The 21662-nt window shown below is 35.4% G+C and overlaps 1 protein-coding gene across 3 annotated transcripts in view; it reads left to right on the top strand.

Moving 5' to 3' along the window:
* Ehbp1 (Eps15 homology domain containing protein-binding protein 1) overlaps positions 1 to 21662 on the top strand; it is a 462410-nt gene that overhangs the window by 347365 nt on the left and 93383 nt on the right. For all 3 annotated transcript variants that reach the window (XM_090398822.1, XM_090398820.1, XM_090398821.1), the window contains one exon: positions 21175 to 21248. In XM_090398822.1, coding sequence (XP_090254948.1) covers positions 21175 to 21248 — 74 coding nt within the window. The remainder of the gene's footprint in view (positions 1 to 21174; positions 21249 to 21662) is intronic.

Genomic DNA, 21662 nt, shown 5'->3' with positions numbered 1-21662 from the left:
ATTCCTTTAGCAAATGGGCTGATATTCCATCTGTCCCTTTAGACAAATTCTTATCCAGGTTATGCAGCAGCTCTTCAACCTCATTTTCATGAACCTCTAACTCTAATGTAGCAATAGCACTGTGCACCATTTGACATACACCTGATTGATATATTTTAGCAAATTGAGAACTCAGTAACTGAACAATCTCATTAGCTTTTGGCACTAGAGTACTGCATTCAATAAAGTTATTCTTTTGCATTCATTCTTTCTTTTGCTTGCAGCATAACGATAAAATTCTTTTGGATTGAGTTTAGCTTGCATGTGCAATTTCTTTTCATACTCTGATTTAGCACAATACTCGTTACTTTTCTGACCTAAGCTTTATATATTTCATAACTCCTTTCACTCTTATTCTCATGATATTCTTTCCACATCATCATCTTCTTGTGGATCTCTTGCTTAATAAGGTTGCACTTCCATTTCACTCCCAACCTATTTATTCTTTGAACACTAGGATACATTCAGATACTGCCTCATTTAAGCACTTTTTCAAATATTCCCATGCATTGCTGACATTTTTTCCATTCAGTAACTGATACCATGGGACCAAAGATAGTAATCTGTGATAAAAATTATCAAAGATTTTTGTAAAATTATGATCACCTTAGGAGAGTTGATCATAATTTTCAGCTTTGTAGTGCTCAGCTGTTCCCTATCCTCATAGGGAACATTCCACTGACAACTCACTATCTTGGTCACTCTCCTCTCAATCTTCTCCTCTGTTTCCTCATTCCAAAGAAACCCAGAAGACCAGACATGCACCAGCACAGTAATCTACATGTTGATGTATCAAGGCCTTATAAAGAGGAATAACAGCTTCTTTATCTCTATTTGTTAATGTGTTCTTCAATAGCTAAGTAATCTTTTGGGCTACCTTAGCAATATATCCTCTAAACTTTAACTCTCTGTCTACCACCACCACCACCCCTAAATCTCTAGATTCATCTGTTTTCTGGAGTACAGTTCCATCAATGTGGCACATAGCTTGTAATCTATTTATCCCAAAATGCATAACTTTACATTTCTCGACATTAAACTGATACCCATTATCTTTTGCCCATGCTGACAGCCTATTTAAATTGTCCTGCAAGCTCTCTGCATCAACTTGATTAACTATTACTAATTTTGCATCGTCAGCAAACAACTGAATATTTCCTTTCAGTATGTACAAATTAAATAGTAATGGTCCCAGCACTGAACCTTGCAGAACACCACTAGTTACCTATTTTTGCCTTGGTTCTGCCCCTCCATATACCATTTTTTGATATCTGTCCAGCAGTCGCCCTCTTATCCACAAAACCAGTGCCATATCCATCCCCTTTGTTCTAATTTGCATAACAGAGTTCCGTGTGGTATTCTGTTAAATGCCTTTGCAAAATCCAGCAAAATCATCATGTATCCATTTCCTTTATCCAACTCAGCTGTCACTCTATTATAAACAGTTAGTAAATTACTAAGGCATGACCAGCCTTTCACAAAGCCATGTTGCCCCTCATACGGTATATTTTTATCTACCCATTCTTTAATTCTCTTTTTGACCAATTTTTCGAGTTCTTATACTACCATACCTGAGATACTGATTGGTCTATAATTTAATTTAATACTGCAGTCTTAGAACTTCCCTTATGCGAGAGAATTATTTTGCCCTCTTTCCAATCCCCTGGAACTCTACCAAAGCTGAGACTTAAATTAAAGAGCCTAGTCAGAGGCATTGCCAATTCCCTTACACATTCTCACAAAACCCAAGCTGATATTCCATCTAATCTCACAGCTGTATTTACATTGAGATTCTGCAATATCCTAAGAACCTCCAATACATCCACCTCTGTTCCCACATTAGTGTCTGTCACATATGTTAAAGCAGTAACCTCACTTGGATGATATGCCCTTGCAAAGTGGTTGCTCAGTAACTCAACTATTTTATCTCCTTCTGTCACTTTGTGACCATCATCGCTCGTTAAAATTAATCTTCAATAGTCATTCTTTCTCTTACTCGCCACCTGACAAAAGAACTTTGGGATTTCATTTGGCTTGCTTGGCTAGATTCTTCTCGCAATCTGATTTTGCCTTTCTTGCCTGAGCCTTGTACTGTTCATGAATTTGTTGGTCACCTTTCTCCTTATATACCCTCTTCAGCATTTTTTTCCTTCTTCTTCTTCTGCAGCTTATGCTTAATGATATTATTCATCTGTCTAACTCCTACCTGATTAATCCTCCTTACCTTTGGTATACAATTTAATATTGCTTCCTCTAGATGACCCTTAACTATTTCCCATGCACTACTGACATCCTTATCCTGCAGTGTTTTATGCCATTGCACAGATTTAAGCTCCCTCCTAAGCTTGTCATAATCACATACCTGTAGTTCCACATATACCCCTTCTTGACTGAATATTCTGCATGTTTTACAATCTCCCAAGTCAAGACAGCATGGTCACTTTCACCAATTGGAGGCAATGTAGCCACCTTGATTATAGACAGTGCTTATGATCCTCTGACCAGGTCCAATACTCTCACTCCCCTAGTCCCCTCCATCACATGCTGCCTCAAGTAATTATCTCTCAGTAGGTGTATAAATTCCATTTCCTTCCTGCCATGTGTTCTTTCTTCCTTGCAGTCTACGAGTATATCTCCATAGTTGAAGTCCCTCATAATAATCACTCGACCTGTACTCATTGTACTGATTTGCTAATGCATACCTTCTATGTAGAAAGTATTTTACCTTGGGTATAATAAATGCGGTTTTACTCCATTTCCCAAGTAAGCAAACAGACAAGTAAGTCAAATACCAAGATTTTAGTAATACAGAGCTTATAAGTATTTTACCAGAACAAGTTACCATAAGGTGTTTTAACCTTATTAAATAAAAATCTCAGGAGGAGAGATAGATGTAGAAAGTAAAACCTGGTTTTACTCCATTTCCCAAGTAAGCAAACAGACAAGTAAGTCAAGTTTGCGCCTGCAAGCATTGCAAGTCTAGGTGATCCCACACGTAGTGTAAGACCAAGGCAACTCATGGTAAAAGCCTGTATTACTAAAATCTTGGTATTTCTAGCCTGGCTCCCACTGATGAGACTTCAGTAAAGGTCGAAACTGGTCTGGGTAGTAGCCCCTTGCCTTTAATACATAGCATCATACATCTCCTCCAGGAGATGTACTTTGCGTTAAGGGTAAATATTAAGAATTGTGATCAGAGCTTATCCACCTTTTACCATGAGTTGCCTTGGTCTTGCACTATGTGTGGGATCACCTAGACTTGCAATGCTTGCAGGTGCAAACTTGACTGACTTGTCTGTTTGCTTACTTGGGAAATGGAGTAAAACCAGGTTTAAAATAGCTTGGTATCTTTAGCATACCTTCTAGATTATTTGTGGAACTCCCTGGCCTAACAGTAGATAGATTTTATTTATTATTATTTTTTTTTAAGAGCTGGTAGTTGTAATTATTTAGGAATACTTCATGAGGAAGGCTGTTCCAGAGAACAGAAGTGGACGGAATAGAAGCAGGTTTGGTGTGTTTGCAGTTGCACAGTAAAGGGGTGCTGGTCAGCTGCAGCTCTTGTATTGACAGTGTAACAAAGTGGATGAATAATGGTTGCTGAAACACTGGTGAATTATTACAAAAACTGGTGAATAATGGTTGCTGAAGATAGTTTGTAGTGAATCTGTAAGAGAGGGATCATCAATGAGCCTAATTGCTCCCTTCTGGGCAGGAGCAGAAATTTTAAGGGAAGTTTTAGGTGCACCATCCGAAATGTGAGTGGTATTCTAATCATGGGTGGATGCGTATATAGTTAGGAGTTGGTTGGGTGCAAAATAGCCTTTTGAACAAACAAGTTAGATATCAGCAAGTTGCGTATGGGGATAGTATCCTGAAAGAGGAACGTCACTAGTGGTGTACTGCAGGAGTCAGTTTTAGGGCTAATATTGTTTAACTCGTATGTTAATCATACTGGAACAGGTTTAAGTGGTTGGAGAGAACTGTGAGGAGTAGAATAGACATTGTAATCTTATGGGAAGATCCCAATAGACTGCATGAATTGGAAAGCAAGTGATCTGCCAGTTCAGTGTTGCCAAAATTTTATGGAAAAGTCTTAAGAGGTAGAGGAAATGGTGGATGGGGACCTGAAATTTAGGGATCAGATCACAACAGATGATGGTAATGATGAGGAGGACTGTGACATACAGAAGTAAAGAGCTTATAGTTCAATTGTATAAGGTCTTTATTAGGCCACATATAGATTACTGTGTGCAGATTTGATCACCTGGATTTCATGGGAATGAGGATATATTGGAGTGGATATAGAGACAATTGATAATGTGGTATTTGACTCTGGAATGTGGGGTACAAAATCTTTAGGGATGCCATTAGTAATCTTATGAATAGGAGGATGAGGAATTATTACAGTTAAATGTGGGACACTCACCCAGCCACCTTTGTTCACATTGATTCTGCTCTGCCACACACCACCCTCTGATGTCTGTATGTTAACCTCTCCTTCATCTATGCCACAGCCTCATGTCCATTCCCATTTGCTCCAACTTATGTAATAGTTTTCTGTGAGGTAATCTGTCAAATGCCTTTCCCAAGTACAGCAGTATCATAGTGTAACTATTTCCTTTATCCAATTCCCCTGTCACGTATATTATAAAATGTGAATAAGTTATTAAGGCGGGACCTACCTTTTACAGAGCCATGCTGCCTACTGTAGAGTATCAAATTCCTATCTACCCTTTACTTAATTTTACCTTTAAACAACTTTTCCAAATACTTTAACCACCACTCCTCAGATACTGATTGATGTGTAATTTGCTACTTCTGTCTCAAAGCCACCTTTATGTAATGGAACCATCTTATTCTCGTTTTGCTCCCTTGAAACCTTTGCCAGAGCTAAGACTTAGATTAAGCAACTTTATCAGAAGCACTGCCAGTTCACTTGCTGCACATTCCTATAGGACACAGGCTGACATACCATCCAGTCCCACTGCTGTATTCACATTGATATTTTTCAATATGCTAAGCACCTCCAGTTCTTCTACCACAATTCTCACATCAGCATCAGTCACATCAGTAAGGTCTCCAACTGGATGATACACCCTTGATCATTTTACAGCTCAATTATTTTTTCTGCTTCTGATTAGGCAGTGTCATATTACATCTCTCAAACAATCCCTGACCACTTCTCATGTACTACTGGCATTCTTTTTCTTATAAGTTCTTATGCCAAAGCGCTTCCACAAGTCACCACCTAAATTTGTCATAATTGCCAGCTATGTGGTTTAGTTCCAGATAAACTGTTTCTTGACTGAGAATTTCACTTGTTGAGTAACCTCCCAGAACCTGCATGGTCACTTTTTCCAGTTGGAGGTAGAGATGTTACTATAGTTCTGGATAGATCTTCTGGTGCTATTATCATATCTGACATACTCAAATCCTTGGTCCCCACTGCCATGCTGTTTCTGGTAATTATCACTTGTTAATGCATAAATTCCATTTCCATCTTGCCATGTGTCCTTTCCTTCTTTCAATCTATGTTCCTATAGTTGAAGTCCCTAATGAAAATTAATCTCCCAAGTCTATAGCAGTAAACAGCAGTATGTTTTGGCCTCTATCTCACACTAGACAGCCTAAAATGAACCATATTTCTCAGATCTAAAATACTCCTAACTTCTTTTTTTTTGGTAAATTCTTCTGCTATTATTAGTAATACCCCCCCCCTCTTCCTGCCCTATTCCTTCTATCTTCTCTGAAAATACAACATCCCTTACATCTATCCCTGTAAATACATCATTATCTGTTAACAAGTCTCACTGATGCTGATAATATTTGGTCATCAAGCTGACCGATGCCCAAAACTCCCCTCCTTTGTTTCTGATACTTCTGGCATTCATGTATGTACATTTCAACATCCCCCTGGATCCACAGTTACTTTTGCACAATGTTATTACCAACGCATTCAGATCCAGGTCTGTTCCTGGTCATTTCTGCACTCACACTCATTTGTTTCAGGTGTGGCTAGACATGTGCTGGATTGCATCCCCCCCCCCAATAGGCTAGGTTTCCCTAATTTTGCACTTCCATCCTATTGCTGAACAACACTTTCTCCACACATCTAACTCCAAACCATTCCTGTGACTTTGGCTTAGCCTACTATGGACAGACAGGAAGATCTGTTAACATCTGCCTTGGAGAACATAAGAAATACATTAACTACCATTATTATGGCAAGTCCTGGACTGGCAGACCATGCTTTTAACACACCTTCACACAGAATTAGATAGAAGACTAGTGTGCTATAGTATCATTACAGTTCTAGAATTAGGTTAGCTAGTGGGTTAACTGCTTGTGCAGAAATTGTGCCAAAACTTCTTGCAAATAGTTGAAGGAGAGGAGGTGTAATAGGTTCATATCAGCTAAATTTATGTAATAGCCAGAAGAAAAAACTTTATTTAAATATATTTAGGGGATATATCATATAAATAGCAGTAGCTGTTTACACTACACTTGGCTGAACAAAGTGCTGCTAAAGTGAATAAATGCTATATGAGTAACAACAAAAGTCAAGATGCCAAGAAATTATATTCTTGGTTTAATCCTTTATCCGTTTATAGTATAGCCAAGTGGGAAAACTTTCAACATCTATCTCTAATCCGGAGTAATTTAGTAATAACGCATGACACCTTTTGGCTACTTGTATATGGAAATATGACTTCTGCACTACTTCAGCATTGGTATCATTTCAGGGTCCGACTCCCATTGACGAGACCTCAATAAAGGCTGAAACCAGTCTGGGTAGTGACCCTTCCCATAATGCATAGCATTATACATGTCCAAAAGGATATGTGTTTTGTATTATAGGATACTAAGGCAAGTGGTGTGAAGTCATTAGCCTCTATATATGAGTTGCCCAGTTTTGAGGTTACTTTGGGCACAAACTTTGTTTGCCTACACTTGTGATAAAGTATTAAACCAAGAATATAATTTCTTGGCATTTTTAATTTATAGTTAAAGGGTCAATCAGTTATGGGTTAAATAAGTGAGTAAGCTTATTAAACAAGGGCTCCTTAGAAAAGAAAATGGTTCAGGGGCTACATGGAGGAGTATGTGTGTGTGTGTGTGTGTGTGTGTGTGTGTGTGTGTGTGTGTGTGTGTGTGTGTGTGTGTGTGTGTGTGTGTGTGTGTGTGTGTGTGTTCCTTGATAAGATTTTCCATATTCCCTTAAACCAGGGGTCTGCAACTGGTGGCTCGCGGGCCGCATGCAGCCCATAAAAGGTTGTCATACTTACTTGGCATGTAGCCCGTATGTTAAATTATTTAAATAATACATTTTATAATATGAATAATAAATTTAAAATATTTTATACCTGTACTTCGTGCTATCGGGATTTTGGTACACTTTTGCAGTCACATTCCCTGGTCCATCTTTTAATATAATTCATTAATTCAATAACATCAACTATTATTTTCAGAGGATATATATTTGCTAAAAATAATTTCTAAAATGGGTTCAAAAAAATGTAAAATTGCAGATGAAAGAAGGTTTAATGATGGATTGAACAGCAAGTATTTCTTTATTGAAAATTAGGGTAAGCTCCTTTGTCTTATTTGTCATAAAAGTGTTGCTGTTATGAAGAATATAATATCAGACATCATTACGAGAATGAACATGAAAGCCAATACAAGGCTTTGAACTGTGAACTTAGAAAAAATCAAATTAATAAATTACAAGCTTCATTGACTGCTCAGCAAAACATATTTAAGAAGCAAAGAATTCATAATGAATCAGTTGTTCATGCAACACTTGTGGCCCAATTATTAAAAATAAAAGTTGAATGTGGCCTGTGAGTCTGAAAAGGTTGCCAACCCTGCTTCAAACAATATGAAAAAAAAGAAAAGAAAAAACAGCTGTCTAATTCAGTGTCCACTCCTCACCATCTCATGGTGCATGTGTTCATGCACGCTTTTAACAGATATCCATCTGGATATTGAACAGATGAGGATAAGCTAACAATTTGGAACTTAAACAACCAAACTGCATTCTGTATGGGCTTAAAAAATTATAGTACAGCATAATGAAATGTCATGCTGGCTTGGCCATTGCCTAGCTAAAGAAGGCTCTGCTGTTTTTGAGAGAGAGAGAGAGAGAGAGAGAATCAGGACAGACATTGAAAAGTCAGTTGCTAGAACAAACTTAACATCAGCACAGTTGAACTATCAATGGAAAAGAAATGAAACTGTCACTTTTATCAAGAGAAAGAAGGATAAAACAGGTGTTTCTTCTAAACTACCAGGTAATATATTCACTACTGAATGCTAACATGAAGATCAAATTTTTAAATTGCAGATAATTTCAGAGTGATGTGAATAAATTTCACAAGATAAAAATTGGACAATAAGAGTTATTTGTGCATATAGTTGCATAAATGGCTTTAGTGAGGAGGAAGTGGAAGAATTTTTCAAGAAGGTAGATGACATAAGAAAAAGGAAAATTTGCTACTTGTTAGAGATTTAAACAGAGTAGGAAGTGAATACCACACATGTTGAATTGCTTTGGAAAATTTGGAGAAAATACCAAATCTAAAATGGTAAGTATTTCCTAATTTCTGTTCAGGACATGGACCAGTTAAAGATATGTACAGATTAATAAGTAGAAGACACTAGTAATAAGTCTTTGTGATATCTTCATGTTGGTTCAAAATACAAAAGTGTACAAGGAACAAAAAATAGGAAGCAATTTAGTTTTGAAAAAGATAAAAATGAATATCATATCCATCCATCTATTTATTGGACATCAACAGATGCCGTATGGGCACTCCAATGCTTGGTAATGTGCCACAACAGTCCTTGCTAGGTGGTCCTGTTGCATGCTTTTCTGGAGGCTTCAACTCTCAGAAGATCAGTCACTCCAGACACACCATTCATTCATCTCATTGACGGTCTACCCCTTCCTCTTTTAGCAATAACTTCATCTTCTATTCCTGTTTTGAGAAGTCCTCCTTCCATCCTCTCGATGTGTCCAAAGTGTTTCAACTTTTTTCTGTCAATATCCTTAAGTAGCCTTCAAATTCTTCTGATCCTTTCCAGCACCCATCCATTTGTCCACCTTTCAGTATATAATATTCTCAACAGTCTTCTGTAACACCATATCTCAAAAGCAGCTATCCTCTTCCTATCAGACTTCTTTTGGTTCTATGTCTCACATCCATAAATTGCTTTTGGAAAATCAGCTGCATCCACAATCCTCAGCTTCGTTCCTGTGGAGATAGATCCATCCTTCCAGATTTTAGACAAGTCTCTGACTGTTGTTTTAGCCATTCCTAATATTCTTCTGATGTCTTCTGAACAAAAGTTCTTCACATTAATAATGGATCCCAGGTACTCAAATTTGCTGACCACCTCAATGCTTTCTCAATTAAAAGGTACACTTGTTTCTCAAGAGTGTCCCTATCTGTGTATTTCCTTTGAAAGCCATAATCTTTGTCTTGCTAGGATTGATCTGAAATCCTCTGTTCTTACTGATCTTGTTAACTTTGTCAAGAATTTGCCCCAGTTCTTCCTTGTCACTTAAAAGGGAGCACTGTATTTACCTTGGATTACTGATCAATCTACTATCTTAAGCTCAACCATTGCTGCATGCATGATGACCTCAACATAGATACTAAACATGCGAGGAGAAAGTAGGCATCCTTGCCTAACTCCTTTCTAACATGAAGCCAGTCAGTGAATCCAACACCTGTTCTTAATGTGGCTTCTTGCTCACTGTACAAGTTAGCTATCAACCTGATAGTGTGTTGAGGGAAAACCCATTCATTACTTCCCATAGTTTCACCTACTGAATACAGTCAAAATTCTTTATACTTTTCTATGATCTGTCTAAGGCAAAGGATCTGATCTCTGGTACCCTTACCTTTCCTAAAACCTGTTTGTTCCTCAGGCATCCCTTCCTCAACTTTGGCTTCAATCCTATTTAGAATTATCTTTAAAAAAATCTTGCTTGCATGAGAAATTAAACTAATAATTGTATAGTTCTTGCATTCCTTCATATTAATAAATACCTTTTTTATGTAGTGGTGTGAAAACCAACTTCTTCCAGTCTCTGAGCCATGATCCTGTCTCCCATATCCTTGCAATCAATCTCTCAAACACTCTTATCCCTCCATTCCTTGTAGCCTTAATTAACTCTTCTGGGATTCCATCTGCACCCATGGCCTTATTGCTGTTAAGCTGTTTAACTGCTCTTTCAACTTCATGCCTAAGGAGAAGGTTTTAAATTGAAATTTTCCTTATCCTCTCTGCTGCACAGTTCCTCACAGCATTCTTTCCATCTGTTTTTGATTCTCAGTTCTTCTGTTAGTACTACCCCATTCCTGTCTTTGATAACATTCAATTTGGCCTTAAACTTGTGCTTCCTGCTCTGGAACTCTCTTCACATTTATTAATATATTCAAAAGAAAAAGAACTGCAAAAGTTTTAAAAATCAGAGTTGAACAACTTTCAGAGGTGAATTGCAGACTGAAATTATGGATCTGAGAGTTGGGTTAAGAATAAAACAGTTGATCAAAGATAGAGATCACAGATATGAGAGTTCTAAAAAAAAATTAGGGGAGTGAACAAATGGCATCAGTGGTAGAATCATATTAAAAATGAAGATATTAGGAAAGAACCTGACAGTGTTAGCATTCAGGAATGTGTGAGCAGAAATAATCTATAGTGGTAGGGTTACTTGAACAGAATAAGGAGAAAAAATTTTAACAAACCAAGTGTTTGATGGCAGTAACTGACCCATAAGAAGACTAAGATATGGGCAGACTGATGAAGTTATTAGAAGTGTCTTAGTAGACTGAAATATAAGATCCTGACAGTATTGGAATCCTGAGAAATAACTCACTAATCTTGAGTGAAATTGTTGATATTAAGTTAGACTACAGGATTTAGTGTGCACTATCATTGTTTCCTGTACCATGAGAGTAAAAGAGTACATTTCAGGAATTTGATGAATGTGAAATTTGTAGATGTATAAATGATATAAAAGCAGAAGGGATAAGAAGCATGTTAAGGTAAGTGAAATCTGTTTATATGTGAATAAGTTGGTTCAACAAGCTAAAAGAAATCCTAGGAATTTCTGATGCCAAGTTGGTAAATGAAAGAAAGAATGATTGGAGAAGATAACTGTACTGAATGCAGATGGTCAAAATATGATAACTGCTGAACAAATAGTTGCTGTTAAATGATCATTATGCCAGTTTATCAGCCAAGTGAAAAAACTAACTTAGTACCTGTCTCAAAACAAGCAGGCCTCATAGGGATGGAAGACAGACAAAATAGGTACCAAAACAGACATAGCAAATTATATATCAGTTATTGTCTCTGGAGTAATAATTAAGGCCTTGGGGGGGAAGAGGGTCTGAATTTGGGTATGGGTGGATAGAAAATTTATACTTTGTAAAACAGCATATCTTTTTTTAAGGAGTTATGTCTTAGCAGTTTGTTCTCCCTCTTGTTTTATGGTAAAATTAGAAAAATTATATTATTGATAAGTGGATTGGATCCACCATGACAAGGCATCTCATAGGATTTCACATGGAATGGAGTAGTAGGGGATGGTATACAAACTAGATAAGATATGATAAACAAACTAGTATTCTTCAAAAAAAATTATGGAAACAACTACCATGTTAGGGTAAAACTTGAGTTTAATATAAACCAAAACCAAAATATAAACCAATGTTTTGGTTCATATTAAACTGAAGTTTTACTCTAACATGGTAGTTGTTTCCATAATTTTTACGATGAATTCTGATCACTGTGTAACCATGAAGGAAAGGAAACTAGTATTCTGGCCAAGACTGACTGACAAGGGCATAAAAAAATATTTATATGGAGGGAGACAGTCTGAGGGAGTGATTGGGGGTTACCAGTGGTATACCACATGACTTTATCCTTGGATCATTGCTATCCAATTTATATATTAATCATACAATTAAGATATTCAGTTGTTTTCTCATGATGCTAAGTTTAGATAGGTTGATATAGAACTGTTGTGATATGGCATTTGTGTAAGACCGAAGAGATTGGTGCTAGGGCATATGATAATGAGTTTAAGGAAAGGTATGATAAGTAGTAATGTATTGATTGAGTAGTGACCACCCATGATGAGTCCTTGGGCTCCCTTGAACCTATATGAGTATAATAATAATAATAATAATAATAATAGTTATAAGTAAAGGATGAGTTTAAATTGCTTGATGCTGTATAATGGTTATATTTAATTTACTGCTTCTGAACATGTCAATATTATATGCATGTCAAAATATATATGTGAAACTACACAAAGCATGTGAGAAAATTTAGAGAAAAAAAAATCAGGCTTACAAAGTATTGGGGATGGTGAATCTCACATATCAGTTTGGCTATGTTGATGATTTATCTCAAAATATATAGGCTCACTTGCTGCCTCTCCCCAACGGTGAGTTAATTAGTCATAGTCTATTCATTTGGGATGATGATTCTAATCTTGAGAGGTACCTGTGACATAGTATATTTATTAATAGAACATGTAAAGACCCCAGTAATAACTTGTAATTAATAAAGGTACAAATATTTCGTACTGAAATTTACAGTACATCTTCAGTGTCATACAAACAGTTTAAAGAACGTACTTTGTATTCCATTATTTTAACTGTTTGTATGACACTGAAGATGTACTGTAAATTTCAGTACGAAATATTTGTACCTTTATTAATTAAAAGTTATTACTGTGGGCTTTATGTGTTCTATTAGTAAATATTCATTTGGGGTTATCTCCAAATGATTTGTTTCTGTTTCAGTTCTTTCCCACTTACATGTAACTGATCACAAACAGTTATGGTAGTAGAGTAGTGGTGCATAAGAATTGGGTAATTTGTGGAATTGTACTTATTAATTTTGTAACATAAGTTACATTTAATTTTTTTAGAGAAAGAAATTGAATTTAGAAAACAAATGTTTGGTTTTCCTTCTGCCCTGCTCATCCTCAGAATTAAATTTTTAAAAAAAATGATACATATATTTATAAATTTACTTATGGCTATTATCATAGGCAAATGCCATGTTAGTACTTCAGTTATTCTTGCACTTAAAGTGGTCAGTTTGTTTATTTTCAATAAAAATATGTAATGTATAGCAGATATATTGCATATTTCTCCTTCCCTGATTGCAAAAGTAAAAATGCTAAATCACCATTTTTTCACCCATTGTCCTTGATTACTTTGTTGATAGCAGATGTAGGCTTCTTTAAAATTTGTACATTATATACAATTCAATCTGAGCAGTTTCTTTTTTCTTTTCTGCATAAATCTCTGTAGCAATCATTTGCGACTTGCATCATTCTGTTAACTTGCTAAAAACAACAGCTATCTCATTAACAAATTCAAATTAAACCTCACTCCTGTATACCATGTACCAGAGTGTTATCACTGCCTTCAGCACTATCATTTAAGAAATTCTACATTTACACAGGTTAAGAAAACGTCAAAGACGTTTGGAAGGAATATATTTTGCATTGTACAAACAAGGTACATGCAGCATGGAGTGAGGTGACAGCAGAGTTAATGAGATAGCTGTTGTAAGTATGAGTGGTCATAAGTCACATACATCATAAGTCAAGGACTGACTGTACTCTTTGTCTAGTAGTTGGAAAGTGTTAGTGTATGCTACTTCTGTTCAACTCCTGCTACTAACAGCAGGAGTTGAACAGAAGTTACACTAATACACTAACATTTTACTCCTGCTGTTTTAGTTTTGTGTGGTCTTTTGATAATTTTTTAATGTTTGATTTAAAAAAAAATGATTTAATGGAGAAGAGCATATAGATGAAGAGAATCCTTCAGTTGTTGTAGAACACTGCGGGAAAGTTTGTTGATTTGAGGAGGGGGGGAGTCAGATAATATAAACTTGCTTCACTTCATTCTTAGACAATCAGTCCATTTCAGTATGATTATAATCTTTAATTGCTTCATGTTGTTATAGTAATGCTACATTACTTGCAGAAAAATAATCATAATCTGTTTTTCTCTTAATTTTCAAGATTTTGCTTTTTAGATTTAAATTTCACTTCTCAGAAAAATTTTGTCTTGAGAAAATTATAACAGCGAACAGATGTCATCAGTGGAAAAAATTAAAAATTGAAAACATTAGGAACTTGATATTGTTAGCATTAGAATGCATGAACAGAACTGATCTAAGTGGTATTGACACCTAAACAGAATGGGAGAGGAAAAGTTAGCAAAATAGTCATTTCTTGGCACAAAAATGACCCAGAGAAAGACAAGAGTTAGATTCACAGATGCAGCTAAAGAAGTATCGTAGAAGATGAAAATATAAGATCTGATAATATTGGAGTCCTGAAAAATAACAGACTAATCAGGAGGGAAAATTGTACATAGAAATTAGTAATAATGTAAACTTAATCATATTCTTTTTCTCCTCTTACCTTTGATGATGCTCATCAGTCAAGATCAGATCTCTCTTCTTGAACTGACTTACTCCTCAGCTTTCAGAAAACCTTGGCATGCTGTTTAACTCAAGACATTGCTTTCATCTGTCTGGTTGGTTACTTTCCTCTGTGTAAATCCCAAATCTTCCCACCTTGGAATATTTCTCTCACATTTGGAGTAGTGAACCTAAAATTCATAATTCTGTTCAGAAAAGAGTAATTCTGTTGATTAACAATTCCTCTCTCACAGTCTCTCTCTCTCTCTCCATCTCTGACCATCCATGAGCCACTGTCTCATGGATGGTCAGTATCCACCTTGTTTCTGTTTTACAGATATTTCCATGGGCATTATTTATCATCCACTGATAATAGATGATAAATGGAGGAGCATAATGGCATCGTTTTGATCTTTATTGAGATTTCGTCAGACCCAGAAGTGATACCAAGGTTAATGTAATGCCGAAGTCATATTTTCTTATACAAGTAGTCAAAAGGTGTAGATGTCCTAGTATAGTTGTAGTTAATTTATATGTATAACCAAGTGAAAAAAAATTTTCAACATCCATCTCTAATCCAGAGTATTTTAGTAATAAGGTGGGACACCTTTTAGCCACTAAATCATATTTCTTCAGAATTCTGGAAATGGTTCTGAAATGCATGAGATGTATGGGATTGGAACTCGACATACTGTTTCCTTGTTGTTTAAGTAGGTTTGTAGAAGTCAAACAGATGTTTTGAGTCCTTTCTGAGAAGCCATTTAATTTCATATAAAATTTGATATTTGAGATATATGAGGAGTTGAACATTTAGTCTTAGCTTGTCAAATTAAAGACTTTATAATTCCTGTCTTTTGAGAAGGATGGTGTGCAGATTGTTGAAGAATGTGGTGTCTAGTGAAAGTGGGTTTCGTTAAATCACCTGATGGTGAGTGTATGAGAAGAATGTATAGAAAAGATAATTTGTTGTCTCTTTCAGTTTCCATGCATGGGAATTTATAGTGCATAGGAAATGGTAAAGGGGTGTTTGAGGGAAGAAATAGTAGACTGTGCATACCTAGAGTCAGGAGAATAAATAAAGTCGGAGTTAAATACATGAATAGCAACATTAAGTTGGAGCTACAAAAAAAAAAAAAAAAAGAAAGAAAAAGAAAAAATTGTGGAGAGTATTCAAGGAGAAAGGTGACCAGCAGGCACATTAGCAGTACAAATATAAGTTAGTTGTGAAGTCAGCAGAACCTCCATATACAAATAGACTAGTTATGAAATTACTTCACATTTATGCTTACATTCGGGTATAGGATTTAAGCAAGAATATAATTTTTTGGCAAATATAATATTCTAGTCCAGGAGGTGTAAAGGATGATGGGAATAGTATGCTCAATGAGTGGAGGGCAGGTAATTATTAGGGGAGAATTCAACTATGGAAACATAGATTGGAGGAAGGAGTGGACACACACACATGGGAGGAAGGAAATAGAATCTAAGGAATAATTACCTGAGGTAGCATATGATGGAATGTACAAGGGGTTTGAGAATGCAAGATCTATGCTTGCATCAGAAAATTTGTCTATAACTGATATGATTGCATTGCCACCAGTTGGTGAGAGTGATCAACATGGTCTTGACCTGTTAGTGGCTAAATATGTGGAATTTTCAGTTAAGAGGAGGAATATATGGAATTACAGGGCTGGTTAGTATGACAAACTTAGGAGATTGCTCAGATCAGTGCCATGGCACACAAAACTGCAAGGGTTGGATGTTGATAGAGCATGGGAAGTAGTATAGGAGTGTTGGAGGGAAGAAATACAGACTATATACCTGTAGTCAGGAGAATAAATAAAGTGGGGGTTAAATGGATGAATACCAATATTAAGTTGGAGCTACAAAAACAGAAAAATTTGAGGAGGGAATTCAAGGAGAAAAGGTGATCAGCAGGCACATGAGCAGTACAAAGCACAGGCCAGAAGGGTAACCAGCATGGTAAGAAAAGCAAACACAGAGTATGAAAGGAAATTAGCAGTACAAGCCAAATATAATCCCAAAGAGTTCTTTCAGTATATCGCAAGTAAAAGGAAGAATGTTTATCGTCAAATGATTTTAATGAATGCCGATGGTAGGGAGGTAACTGAATCAGGTGAAATAGTAGAATTACTGAGTGAGCTCACTCTTAAGTGAAGAATTACTCTTTGCAAGAGATATCCTTCAGGTGGTGATATTGCTGTAACAAGAGAGAGGCAATGGAAACTGAGGTAAATGGAATAAGTGCATAGGATATTACAGAACAGAACTATGGAATCAGATGCATACCAGCTTGGGTTTTATGAGAAGGTGCTAGGGAATTGTCAGTGCCTTAACCATGTTGTTTAATATAAGTCTCAATTCTGGGTTAGTCCCAAGGGATGGAAAGAGAAGAAAATAGTTCCATTGCATAAAGAACTGATGTAGCAAATTACTGACTGAACAGTATATCAGGATTCATAGTTAAGGTACTGGAAAAGTTGGTCAAGAGCAAAATACAGGAATGAATAGAGAGAAATAGGATACTATGTGTGTGTATGGGGGGGGGGATCATGGTTTTGTGAAGAGTAGGTCTTGCTTCAGTAACTTACGTTTTATAATACAGTGACAGCTGAGTTGGATAAGGATTTTGAGTTTACAGCGATACTGCTGTACTTGGCAAAGGGTTTTGACAGGATACAGCATGGAATTCTAATTAATAAATTGCAGTACTTGGGGATGGGTATAAAGTTGGTGAAGTGGATAAGACAGTGGTTGACGGAGAGATACTAGACTGTAGTTTATTTAGGAGTAAAGTTCAGTAAAAGGCCTGTGACTAGTGGCATGCCACAGGGTTTTGTTCGTGGGACACTACTATTCAATTTGTACATAACAATATAGGAAAGGATCAGAGAGGAACTATTCAGTTGTTTCCTGATAATGCAAAACTGGATAGAGCAATAGTTAATAAAAATGTTAAAATTTTGCACGATGATTTGGATAGACTGGTAGTCTGGTCAAAGGAGAATGGATGTCAGTTTGATGTGACAAAGTGTAAGGTTACAATTTGGGGTGTTAAGATTACCAGCCGTGTGCCACATTGATGGAACTGTACTCCAGGAAATTGATGAAGCCAGAGATTTGGGGGTGTTAATAGACAGGGCGTTAAAGTTTATAGGACATAGCAAAAGTGGCTAAAGCAGCTCATCAGATAGATTACTTGGTTACTGACAAATACCCTGACAAGTAGAGACAAGGAGGTTACTATACCTCTTTATAGAGCTTTAGTAAGATACCATTTTGACTACTATGCACAGATTTAGTCATCTGGGTTTCTTGGGGATGTGTAGGAGGAGGAGGAGGAGGTGGTGAGGATCCAGAGGCAAGAGACCAAGATGGTAGCAGGTCTATGGAATGAGTTTTATCAGGACAGGTTGAAGATTGTTGGGTTACAGAAATTGGTTGACAGGTAGAAAAGGGATGATATGATTGAGACAAATTACTGAAGGATTTTTATAAGATCAATATAGAGAAAATTTTTCAGAACAGGCCTGATGGTGGGATAATGAGGAACCATCCTTGGAAACTGAGCAAGAGTGTAGTTAGCAGGGATGTCAGGACTAGATTTTTTGCTTGGAGAGTAGTGAATGAGTGGAATAGGTTGCCAGAGTCTGTTGTGGGGTGCCATGACCGTGAAGAGTTCAAAGCAAAGTATGATAGATACTGCACAAATGTTGGATAGTGCTTGACATGATGTTTAGGGCCTCCTCAGTGAGTCTAAGGGCTTCATGGAGTTTCCCATAATAATAATAATAATAATATACAACCTCCAACTCTTTAAGCAGAATATCAACAAGTTACTTTGAACTTGACCCCAGGCCCACATGCAGCATTCAAGCTTTGCAGCCTCTCTTTTGTAGGAGTGATATTTAAAAAAAAATATTAAATTGAAAGAAATGTAGTAATGCCAAGTATCCTGTACATCCCTTGAGAGTACATATTATAAATTAAAGATGCTAAGAAATTATATTCTTGGTTTCATCCTTTCTTCAAGTGTAAGCAAACAATGTTTGTGCATGAAGTATCTTTATGACTGGGCTACTTGTATAAAGAGGCCAAGAGCTTCACATCAATTGCCTTAGTATCCCATAGTGCAAACCATACATACTCTCTCTCTCTCCAAGCAAAAGATCTATTAAATCAGATTCAGTAAAGGTCGAAACTGATCTGGGTAGTGGTCCTTCCCATAATGCTTAGCATTATACACGTCTGAAAGGGCATGTGTATGTGTTTGTGCACGCTTTGCATTATGGGATACTAAGACAATTGATGTGAAGGCCGTAGCCTTTATATACAAGTAGCCTAGTTGTGAAGATACTTAACTTGTATATAAAACATTGCTTGCTTACACTTGGATAAAGGATTAAACCAAATATATAATTTCTTGGCATCTTTAATTGATGGTATAACCAAGTGAAAAAACATTCAATATCAATCTCCAATCCAGAGATAGATATCAGGAATTTGATGACAAGGAAAATTTTGGCAAAGCCACATCATTTGACAAAAAGTTAATGTGTAGGGTATTCTCTCAATTAAATGTGTGTTGGGAACAGCAGTCATGAAATTCTTGTTAATATTGGATTTCATAAGTAATATTAATAAGCATTTGTTTATTAATATAAATGAAAGATTTGCTGATTTTGCATTATACTGATGGCATATAGTAAGAAAAGTTTGAAAAAAAAAAATATTATCATGCATTACAGTTTCTCTAGTACTGATTTGTTGAGATACAGCAGATGAGCTATATATTAATTATTAGCACAGCAAGGATGACTATGAAGCATTTTAAATATTTATCATATAAAAAAGTCTTTTTTTTTTGCATATTATTGCTTGCCTACATGCCTTAAATTTCAGGAATATAATATCAAGTATCTTATTCAATATATCATTTGAAAAAGTGTGCTAGATTCTATTAAATAAATAAAAAAATTTACACTCTTTTGAGATTTTAGTAATAGATTTCATTTTTAAAAAATTAGAATAGTTAAGGTCTTAATGACTAGAATATAATAATATCCATTAATGATTATTGTTGGAATGGTTGGCCATGCTATTCACTTAACCCACCAGGCCAATAATTAACTACAGTTGATTACAAGAGATTACTACTGACTATTGAATATGAGAAAGGGGGGGAAAAATTTTTTTTATTTGACTGTAACATGAACAAATCATTATATCAATACAAAAGTATACCACCAACCCACAATTATTGGAAATTATATGCACGTATCATCATATAACCCTTATTGTATAAAAAGATAGGTCTTATTAATGTGCATATGCTAATGCTTACAAATACTCACCAGCAACCACTTCCTTAAACCAAGAAAGAATGTATTTTGTTTGTTGGCAATATCCACCAAACATGTAGATTATACTGTCCATTCGGTTCAAAATCATGCTTGCTCTTCCCAAAGAATCATATCAAACACTTGTGAGTTCTTAATCCTATACATTCATAACATCTCAATGCTATCAATTATATTTTCAAAAAAAAATTGACTTCACTACCAGTAATAAATTACAAACCTTATAAACTACTATAATGCCCTCTTACAAGCTGGGTGCAGTACCAGCTACATTGGATCGACCATTCATTCTTTGAAATTATGTTTAATGGAACATTATTGTGATTGCAATTTCCCATAACTGATCACTTGCATTTGACCATTAAAAAAAAAAATGCTAGCAATATCAACAAAAATACTACTACTAAAATATTCTTACATGACTATAAAATTAAAACTTGCTCTAAAAAACAAGCAGAAGATTGTTCAGAATGCTTAGCCATAAGCAGCAACTATTGTGCAATACTCACGCACTATCTCTTCCACATTTTAGTTAAATAAGATTAATTGCACTTCATTATCCTCACACCAATAAAATTCTGCTGAATTCCAGTCATCTCATTATTTCATAGCAGCCTCATAACTGTTTCCCTGTCCTTATAATGTGATAACAAATTTCTCAGAAATGGCCAGAACACTGATCATTAATACTATTAGGTTTGTCAATATATTATGGTTCTTTTTTAAATTTTTATTTTTTTATACTTTTATTTCAGAATGTAATGTTTTATTTTATTATATTCTTACCATTTTCATGTTTCTTTGTATATCTCTTAGTTCTATATTATTAGCAGTTTCATACTGTTTTTTGATTCCATTATAAGTTTTGTAATAAATTTAAAAAAAATCCTGAAAATAACAAAATTTACTACTCTGAAAAGTTTGGTGACCATCCTTCCTTTAAAAAAGATAGATATATTTTTTGATCAGTATTCTTTTCCAAAGAAATATTAACAGATTAATTTAACTTATTTGATCCATTGGCCCTTAGGGGGTTACTTACACTAGAGCTACTTCATTTCCACTTGAGTTCCAATATCTGTTTATAGCATGTTATATTTCATTTCACCCATTGCTTATATATAATCACATCAGTAATTTATTTGGTATCATCATGCTATCATTTTTTTTTCATAATTTTTTATCCTGACAACAGTACTAAATATGCTATTAAGACACACCATTATATATTTCTCCCTGCAATGACTGTCTACCTCTACTAAGATTATTTTCTTGATTTTAGAGGTAAAGAAGAAGATCTTGAAACACGATTTGAGTATCTGAAAAAAAAATTACGGAATATAATGGAACTGGAAGGTAACTGAATCTTGAATAAAATATTTTGAGATATTAAATATCAGTCACCAGTAATGCCATTCAACAAGTATATTTTTATCATATAAGATGTAGATATAAAGTGATGAGATAGAAACCTGCTTTTTTTTTATGCATTCTGTTGATATTGTTGTAGTTATAATAGAAAAATGTATACTCTAAATTAGTGGCACTGTTGTTCAAAACATCTGTGATTAGCTCTAATTTTGTAAGTGCTTTCAAAGCCTATATTATTTTTGAATATTCATAGTGTAGTGAATTATCTTTTGAAAGTTCAGCATAACATCAGAAAATTGATCTTTTTGCTGTCCATTATTTGCAGTTTTACTGACTGCTTGAATGTTGTTGTGTTACCTAATATCACACAACGTCCAACCATTGAATACCTCATCCAAA

The sequence above is a fragment of the Typopeltis vanoorti genome, chromosome 10 (assembly GCF_054136105.1).
Source record: "Typopeltis vanoorti isolate ZY-2024b chromosome 10, IOZ_Tvanoo_1.0, whole genome shotgun sequence".
NCBI lineage: Eukaryota > Metazoa > Arthropoda > Arachnida > Uropygi > Thelyphonidae > Typopeltis > Typopeltis vanoorti.
The sequence above is the reverse complement of the archived record's forward strand: the minus strand, read 5'-3'. Positions and strand labels throughout refer to the sequence as shown.